The sequence below is a fragment of the Perognathus longimembris genome, chromosome 9, assembly GCF_023159225.1.
Source record: "Perognathus longimembris pacificus isolate PPM17 chromosome 9, ASM2315922v1, whole genome shotgun sequence".
Taxonomy (NCBI): Eukaryota; Metazoa; Chordata; class Mammalia; order Rodentia; family Heteromyidae; genus Perognathus; species Perognathus longimembris.
This window is the reverse complement of record NC_063169.1, coordinates 42,771,247-42,781,043: the sequence shown is the minus strand read 5'-3', so window position 1 is coordinate 42,781,043 and position 9,797 is coordinate 42,771,247. Positions and strand designations below refer to the sequence as shown.

The window sequence follows — 9,797 nt, the reverse complement described above, 5'->3', positions numbered from 1 at the left end:
GTCAGTAGGACTGCACACACACACACTTCATTTCTCTCAAAAGAAGATAAATATCATCACTTTGACAATAAATAAAAAAAAAAGAATGTGACCAATTACACAATCGAAAACAACTGTGACATTCATGCTCCAATCAGTTGCCTGTCAATAAAACTCTAAGACCTTTGGAAAAAAAAAAAAGAAGACAAATCTATGTATACTATGCAGGTACAACTTGGCCAACGTGTTCATTTCTTATGTACTATAAAAATACTACATATAGTATATGTAGCATTATAAAAAGTTCTACAACCTTAGTGACTTAAAACAATATAAATTTATTCTCTAATAGTACAGGAGGCCAGAATTACAAAATCAAGATGTGAGTAGAGCTATGCTTCCTCCAGAAGTATAGGAGAAAATTCTATTCCTTATCTATTCCAAACTCTGATGGCTGCCATTTTTTGTCTTGTTGCTGCATCTCAGCAATCTGCCTTCCTCTCAACTACTCTGTGCTCAGATCTCCCATTTCTCTTGCAAATATATACGTGTATATATATGAATACATATATATGCACACACACACACACACACACACACACACACACACACACAGAGTCAAAATAGAACTCAACCAGCTCTTCAGCTTTTGTTCGCCATCGTGGTAACTGCGCCTATCTGTGCTCCTAATCATGTCTTCTCACAAGACTTTTAGAATCAAGCGGTTTCTGGCAAAGAAACAAAAGCAAAATCGCCCCATTCCCCAGTGGATTCGGATGAAAACTGGTAACAAAATCAGGTACAACTCCAAGAGAAGATACTGGAGGAGAACCAAGCTGGGTCTGTAAGGAATTGCACCAGATGCCCACATATTTATGCTCTTCTATGAACCAATCAAGCCGGAATGTCAATACTGCCTGGACTGACAGTTGGGCATTTTAAACTGATTTTTCTTTGGTTACTTTAAGAATGGGCACAGTGGGCTGGGGATATAGCCTAGTGGCAAGAGTGCCTGCCTCGGATACACGAGGCCCTAGGTTCGATTCCCCAGCACCACATATACAGAAAACGGCCAGAAGCGGCGCTGTGGCTCAAGTGGCAGAGTGCTAGCCTTGAGCGGGAAGAAGCCAGGGACAGTGCTCAGGCCCTGAGTCCAAGGCCCAGGACTGGCCAAAAAAAAAAAAAAAAAAAAAAAGAATGGGCACAGTAATAAATATGTGAAACCTTACATTTGAAAAAAAAAATAGAACTCATCCAGGTAATTCAACATATTCTCTCAGGCCAGAGAACTAGAGGACAAAAATAAAAAGAGACACAACTGATTTTTTTGCAATACAGCAATGTTACTCAAATAAATTGGTCTTTAGAATTTTCTGTATTTCCATGGCCAAGAAAATCTGAGGCCTTCTATAGTCTCCACTTAGCTACTACCATCCATGCTCTAGATTTCTCAAATGTAGTTTGCTTTTCATCATTCTTATTCTCACTTGCAATTAAACTCTTGGTGATTGTATACACTATCAATGAATATTTACTAAAATATATAATGACATAAACATCTGCCATTTCAATTCAAGTGATACATAACAAACATATTTCCAAAAAAAGTGGAAATTAGTTATCTTATTTTCATCAGGTCTTTTGTTGTGTTCATGCCATCCCACTCCTTAACTAAAGTAAGTATGAGAAAAGAAAAAACAACAACTACTATGTACATGCAGTTTTTTTCTACAGTCCGGAGAAACTTTGGAACTATTTTCAAGAAAGTAAAAGACACAGACCTCTTTAAGTGAACATGTATTTTAATAATATAAAATCAAATAATTATGTGACTCATCTGGGCAACTTCTCTTACTTAGTTTATATCAGTTACAATACCAGTTAAATGCTAGAATACATAGAGCATTCCAAAAAGTCACTTGGCTTGAATGTTGGCTCCAAACACACCAAGGACAGAGGCTATCACTATGTAGTTCATTGCTCTATACTTCTTGACATACAGCATCCACTTTGTCAGTCAGTGCCCCCAAGATCCTTGCCATAACTAGAAGAGAGAAAGGGCATAAAGGGAAAAACAAGTCCTTAATGGAAAAAAATCTGGTAGTATGCATACTGCTTTTGCCCTGGAAAGCAGAATCAAGTCATAAAAATGTAAACAGCTTCAAAGGAGCCTAGAAAATACACTCCATTTTAGATGGGCATGAGAAAGGTCAAATTCCATTGCTGTTGATAAGAAAAGAATAACAAATCACCTTTTCCATAATCATCCATAATTCTGTTTACCCAAATGTGTGTGGTAACTGTTGTCATATAGATAACACATTGACAACTTCCAGGTCCCATTTAGCATCTGCCAACCTACAAAAAAGACAGATAAATATGTCTGTCTCCCTCTCCCCAATACATGCAATCTGTTTACAAAGGTGGAATAAGATTAGAATAAGTGTTACCAAAAAATCTCTATTTTTAAATGGTGGAAAAAAATGAGAACACTGAACATAGTGATTATCAAAAACTTTTGGGTGTGAAATGCAATGATTCCTTGTCTCGGGGTAAGCTCCCTATAGAGATAGTTGAACCGTTCCTAATTCTCTCAGTCTAGTTCATTGTCTTCCTTGGCACATGGCCTTAATTCTTGAGAGATTCTTTTGTAATCTATTGTTCTCCATAGCACATTGGACATATGTTTGATGACTCCCTTGATTTTGCAGTTTGGCTTACAAAATTATCTGATTGAGAACCATAATAATTTCTTTGTATTTAGCCAGTAGATGGTATAATGGTCCTCAAAAATTCACTATGTTTCATGTGACTTCATTTCTACTTAATCCCATGTGGGAGTAGCCACTATCTAAGTTATAGATATGATTTAAAAATTAAGCTCTCTTTTCTTTTGTTTCCTAGTTTCACTGTTCTGTGTACCTCATATACACACCCACAATGAATACCTAGAGGGTGTTTAGAACATTTGTCTTGGAAGAAAATGCAATGCCCTTAATTTGCCCTTTATCATTTGGCTGCACTCCAGAACCTCGTATAAAAACATACAGGTTTGAAAGCTGCAACCTTATCATCTGCTAAGACCAAGTATTCAGTACCACTATGTATTATTGCTTCTATTTAAGGACAAAAGTAGTAGTCTTTTTAATTATGAGGCTTCAAGTCTCCAGATTTGAGATCTTTAAAAAAAAAAAAAAGGCAAATCAGTCTAGAATAGGTCATCATATCTTGCCCATTATACTAATTTCCTTTGTCTACTATAAACATTCCCACAACCTTGGTGGCTTAGAACAACAGATAAATTTTCTCTGATGAACTTGGGAGGTCAGAATTCCAAAATCAAGATTGGAGCAAGACTACAATTCCTCCAGTGTTCTAAGAGAAAAATCTATTCCTTTTGGTGTCTGCCCACATTTTCTGTCTAGTTGCTGCATCTCTGCTGTCTCAGCCTCTGCTCTCACATCAACCTTTTTGTGTTTGAATAGCTGTCTTTCTTGTAAGTATATGTGGCAGAAATTCAAGCTCAAGGCTCTAATTTGAGACATTGTGAAGAAGGAGATACCTTGATGATGAGGAAAAATTTAGTGAAGATATGAGGAGACAAAGTCAAGTCTGCAGAAACAATAGGGGAAAAAAGGTAATGAAGGCAAGAAAAAGATGATGCATGGATGGAAAGGAACGCCAATAACCAACTGAGTTTACGAGTAGGGCTGAAAATGTATAGAGTCCAGGTGCTGGTCTTACTCATGTAGGTTCATGTAATAATTTGAATGGAGTTTTGGTATTCCATTTGGAAAACTGTCCGTTCTGATTTGAGGAATGAAAAATCTGAGACAGGGAGACAACCTAAGAAGCTGCCATGACTAATCAAAGCAAAAGATGAGGAGATAGTGACAATAGGATCTATGGATATTCAAAGCAAATCTACAGAAAGCAAAGGTATATCAAGCACATTAGTTAAGTAAGACAAAGGGATCATATGAAAAAGAGCTGGGAAAGAAGGATAATTCAATGTAGAAGATAGAGGGATAAAAGACAGTCACTAAATTTCAGGTATAGATATTAATCTAAAGTGTTAGTGTGCTTTTTTTTTCCATTAGGAACAGTCTATAGTGAAAAAATATATTGAAGCACACAGAGAGAGACAACAGTTAAAACTTTAAGCCAAAATGATCTGTCTCACATAAACCATGCTTGGTGGGGGAGTGGGGGACTAATCTGAAGGTAAACTGAAATTTCAAATAAGAACAAACAAGAAGTCCCTGATGACTCTGAGCAGAGCATGACACATACCACGAAAATGTAATGGTGGGAGAGAATGGGGTGTGGGAAGAGGCTACATGGCAATATACTGAGGAGTGAATGGAATAGAAGAGAAGGATTCACTCAATACTGTGAAGATGTCTTTAGGAGAAGGATTGGAGAAGCTCAGAGCAGTGAATGACGGGCAGTGCAGGGTCAAGATTTGAATTGTCTTAAGAGTACTAGACTCTTAAGAGTAAAGGCCGAGGCGAAGAGAAGAGGGTTGAAGGTACTGCCTCCCATAAACTTAAGAAAGGAGGACATCATGAGCATGGTAGATATATTGGCCCCCATGGGGAGAGAAACCTCTTTCTCTAAGACCAGAAGTTGTGCCTTTAAGTCAGTCAAGATTAGGAGGAAAGGATGTTGGGGGAGGTTCTTCTGGGGACTCAGTCATTTTGTGGAAAGTAAAGAAGCTGTGGTAGGCATTGTTTGAAATATGCTTCTCTCACTTCATATTTTCCTGTACTTCTGCAAACTTTCAGTAAACATGGCATTCTAGAATTCAAGGCAAAGAAGGGTGAATGCACTGTGAGAAGCCAAGACACTGACATTTCTCAGTGGGTGGGAGCTCTATAGAGAAAGGAAAGCATACAGCTGGTATCTTCTCTCTTTTGGTAACCTGTGTCACCTCCTGCTCTTATGGGATGTTGTACTCTGGTTTACATTCAGTTCACAGTGTGTCCAGAAGACTCAGTGGGCACAACCAAGAAACAGTTATTGTTGAGACACACTTAAAAAAATTATAGGAGTTTAACAAATTTGTTAAATCTTAATTAACTCTGCTTTTAGAGTTGATCAGCCTATTTGAGTCAGCATTTTAAAAGACTATTCCATGATTGTAATGCTGAAAGTATTTTCTCATACTAAGTTGATCTAACTTTGGTCCAACACCAGCAAGTAATAACACCCTGTTAAAACCAAATATACAAGTGAAGAGAGACAAGGAGGGAAAGAGAATGAGAACATTATGTAAATTTGTGTCTGAGAAAACTTGCAGGATCAAACCTATTTACCTGGGAAAGAAATGCTCTCCCAGCACAGCTCTGTATAATTACTTGTGTGGGCAGCAGATTCAGAGATCATGCCAGGTATCTTTGGAATCCATTCCTGAGTTTGCTCTTCTTACCTATTCTCCTAACTTCATAAATGGAGTCTTGAAATTTATGAGGAGTAGAGAGCAAATAAGAGGATTTTAGGATACTGGCTCACAAGCAGTTTATAAAAATGAACATTAAGACACTTCAGGGTTTTCTTTTTTATTAGAGACATATACAGCTCTATCTCACATAGCTATTCTGAGGAGGGCTGCAATAATGTGCTAGCTTTTCTCAACGTTGCATAAAGAAAGCATAAGATACCTATTTTTTAGTTAAAAGTATGTTCCTGCATTTAGTGAGTTTTTCTGACCATCCGTAATTTCAAGTCTTCCCCTTAGGAATATTTTTCAAGATGTCATTAGTAAATATAGAAAATTAGCTAATTTTCTAAAATTAGTTAATATGCTATTTTCTCCTTTTCATTTGATCTCTTCACCACAATTTTTCTTACTCTCATCAGCACTATAATCTCTGTTCAGATTTCAGTTCCAATTTTTATCACACATTTTGTCTCTGCTTTGGATAACTTCTCTACATAAAATCAGGAAAAGGGCACAGCCATGTATACACACACACACACACACACACACACAGTGTGTGCCCTCCATACATAAACACATACATAAACACAAATGCACACCAGACTCAAACACAAGGAAGTGAAAACTTGAGACAAGGGAACGTTTGTGACAAATTTTCCTAACTGGTCCCAAAATAACCCTCCTGCATAGAAAACATCAATTTGTTCGCCAGTGCAGGGCAGGGGGGTGAGGGGGGGGGGAGACACCAAACTTACCATCTGGTTAGTGTCAGGTCAGTAAGTGCATAAAAGAAGACTGTTTTTGTACTTTTGATTTATTTTTCTTTTACCAAATATGCTGGATTTCTTCCTCACTGAGTGTGTAATACCTAGAAAATGCATTTTCCCTCTCTTGTCCTAATAGTCATAGCAGAACTGTACTAAAGCACTATTGTTCATTTCTACTTGCCATCCCACAGATATAAAAAGCACTCTTCACTTTTAAGTGACTATCCTATCATTTTTAAGTGACATAATCTCAAATTCTGACAGTTGTAAAGTAGTCTCTTTTTTTGTCTTATGCAAATCAAGGTCATTGTGACAGCACCCAGTGTTAGCCTGCATTCCCACAATAGAAATTTGATACCAGCAAAGCTGAAGCAGCAATTCCAGAAAGGAGAGGAGCTCTGAACATTGTTCAGGATTCATCCCAATCACCTCCTTTGAAGATGTGCATTATGTAAATCCTGATCCAGATTGCCAGGTTTTCCTACTCCAGAATGCAGAGGCCTTACCCAGAGCTTTCCTCATACACAAACCTACACAGCTGCTTTTATGTCCCAAATAATGAAAAAAGCAGAAACACATCTGTTTTCATGCTTCTTTGTTGACAGCTCACCAAAAAATGTGCATTCTATAGATTTTATTCAACTTGACAGAGATATGTTGAGTTCAAAACTCAGAGAGGCTCTACAATGTTTGGGGTTGAAGTTTACGTAACAAATGCAACTTTTGCATTTTATGCCTCTCCTACAGCACAATCTTCTTAACTTTGATAATATTCTTAATGAGGTTTCAGAGGATTTCCTGGAGTGTCATTGTCCTGGGTTGGAGCCCATTCCTACTCTTTTCATTGTGTACTTTGAGACAGTTATTTAACTAATTCTTATGCAAAATATTTTGCTTTTCAAAAGCCAGGCAGGTAAAGCACAAATGCATGCATAATGTACCTATGGCATGGCAGAAGATAAAACCAAGGAGTTATTTGCTTCTTTATTTTCACTGCAGATCTGAGTTTGGGTTTTCCTGGGTAGCTTTGTTCTCCTCAAGAAATTCAACTTCAGAAATATTGTTATTCCTTTTTAAAAAGTGGACACATTTGTGCTTCCATTTGGAATACAAAACCTCACTCAATGTGTTTAAGTCAGGGTTATGAGCATCTCCATACCCTCAGCTATTATCAAGTCTGTGTATTAGGCAGACTTCTTCTTGGTAATGACTTGCATGTGAAAAATGTTCCATTTAATTGCTAAATACTTTTCACACTATCGGGATAATGACAGTAAATTTTGTCACACATTAGCATGAGAGAGATCACAAAGCTGTACAATATGTGAGATTTTTGCATACTTCAAAGAAAAGAAGTTTCCAAGCACATCTTTTCAGGACTCCCTGTGGGAAGTGCAGGTGAGGATCAGGTGAATAGCTGAGGTCACTTGGGAAAGTTTTGGGAATGAGAACAAAGACACTGAAAGTTACTGGCTTTCACTTGGAATTTGCTTAACCACATCAAGCAGATGGTTAGTATAAATAACCACTTGCTGTTTAAAATAATTATTATGTGATTATGAGTCGTATTTTAAATTGTTTGAATCAACATACGTTAAGCACATGCTATTAAAATCCAGTCTTAGAACTCAGTCTCCTGATTAATCTCTTCTTATTATTAGTGATTTCAAGTTCCCCATCAAGAAGTAGTAGTTAATTGTTCACTAAGATGAAGACAGAATATAGCAGCTTTGTTTGTCTGTTTAAGACAAGAAAATGGAAGAACTTAAGAGAATCTCATAATTACACGTGACACAAAAGTGTACAGTAGAAAGGACACTACCTAAACAGTTGAAGTGGGATAAGCTACTTTACTGTCTCAAAGCACCTGGAGTACTTTGAAGTTGATCTGACATGTCTCCTAAAGCGCATGTGTTTAAGGCATGGCACCCGGCTCATGGCAGTATTTGGAGGTGATTGAATCTTCAGGAGGTGGAATCTATTGGGAGGTCGGCTCATCATTGGGGTTGTAACCCTAGAAGGGATGTTGGTATTTCAGTTCCTCCTCTGTCACTCTCTTCTTTCCCTGGCTTCATCACACCTCTCCTCCAACATGAAATACTACTTCCTGTCCTCAGGCCCAGTCAGTGGGGCCAAGTGACCATGGAAATCTCTAGAATTATGAACCAAATCGAACTTTTCCTCCTTTGAGGTTGGCTTACCTCAGGTAATTGTTACAATCTGTAAAGTTGATTAATGTGTACCCTTCAATGTCAAAATGACAAATTATTACAAAAAAAATTGAAGTTCTAATCACAGATATATCAGAATTACTCAACTGATTAACTCTTTAAAGCATCACTTCAAGAGAAGTAGAAGTTTTGCTTATGAAATATGTGTTAGTCTACTCTTTTTTTATTGTCAACTATAATTTCTTCTCAATGTAAGTTATGCAACCCACAGAAGCTACATGTACCTATTTGAACACATTGGAACTCAACTTCAGATACAACCCCTGCATTTGATTGATGGAAACGTAATAGCTATTGATTGCTGGTTTTTTTTTTTTCATAATTACTTCCTTAAAACCAAGGAGTCAAGCCTTGCCTTGCCAAGTAAACCATTTCTCAAGTATTCATACAACATGCACGGATGATGTCATTTCTGCCATTCATTCTTTAACATCTAACTGCTATTTTAGAAAAGAAATCCAAACTAAAAATTGAAATAATAATGAAAATGAAAGACACATATAAGGATACACTTCTCCAGTTTAAAGTAGATGTGTGAGTGACCAATCTTAGAAAAATAGGCATTGTCCAGGAAAGTTAAAGACTAGAAATGAGGGGGGGAGGGGGAAATGAGGGAGGAGGTAACAAACAGTAAAAGAAATGTATCCAATGCCTAACATATGAAACTGTAACCTCTCTGTATATCAGTTTGAAAATAAAAAATAAAAAAGACTAGAAATGAGGATAGAGGCTAGGGGCTGGAAGTCTTTAGTGCACTGACTGATTTGTGTCTTCTTCCTCAGTTTCCCTCCCTGCTTTCTGAAGTCCAGGTCACATTGAATAAGAGCCCCAAACCACATTCTGTTAAGTGTTATTCTCTGTGGTGACTTATCACACAGGGAAGAGAGAGTATATCAGAAGAAAGAGTGGACTAAGAAACAAGGATCTGGATTCAAATCCTAATTTCTCCACAATATTAGAATTCATTTTGGTCAAATTCACAGAAACTGTTTAGCTAATCTTACAACAGGATGTACTATATTGAGTATCTCAATTTGTGTGTGTATCTATATGTTTCTGTGTGTGTATGTGTGTGTGTGGTATGTATATGTACTGCTACCAAAGCTTGAATTCAGGGACAAGGTGGTATCCTTGAGTGCTTTTGCTCAAAGATAGTCCTTTGCTACTTGAACCATAACTCCATGTCTGGCTTTTTTGGTGGTTAGTTGAAGATAAGAATTTCATAGATTTTCCCGTCCAGGCTGGCTTCAAACCATAACATTCAGATATCTTAGCCTCCTGAGTAGCTAGGACTACAGGGGTGAGCCACCAGCACCTGGCTTCAATTTTTAATTGAAAGGTTTGACTCCAAGACTCATTTTAACTCTGATAAAAATA

General features: G+C 37.4%; 1 protein-coding gene across 1 annotated transcript; it reads left to right on the top strand.

Annotated features, from left to right (window-relative positions):
- Positions 1–605: 605 nt before the first annotated feature.
- LOC125357704 (60S ribosomal protein L39-like) lies at positions 606–959 on the top strand. Its single transcript, XM_048354643.1, has one exon. It carries the CDS (start codon positions 672–674, stop codon positions 825–827), a length of 156 nt encoding a protein of 51 aa, XP_048210600.1. The 5' UTR covers positions 606–671; the 3' UTR covers positions 828–959.
- Positions 960–9,797: the final 8,838 nt, after the last annotated feature.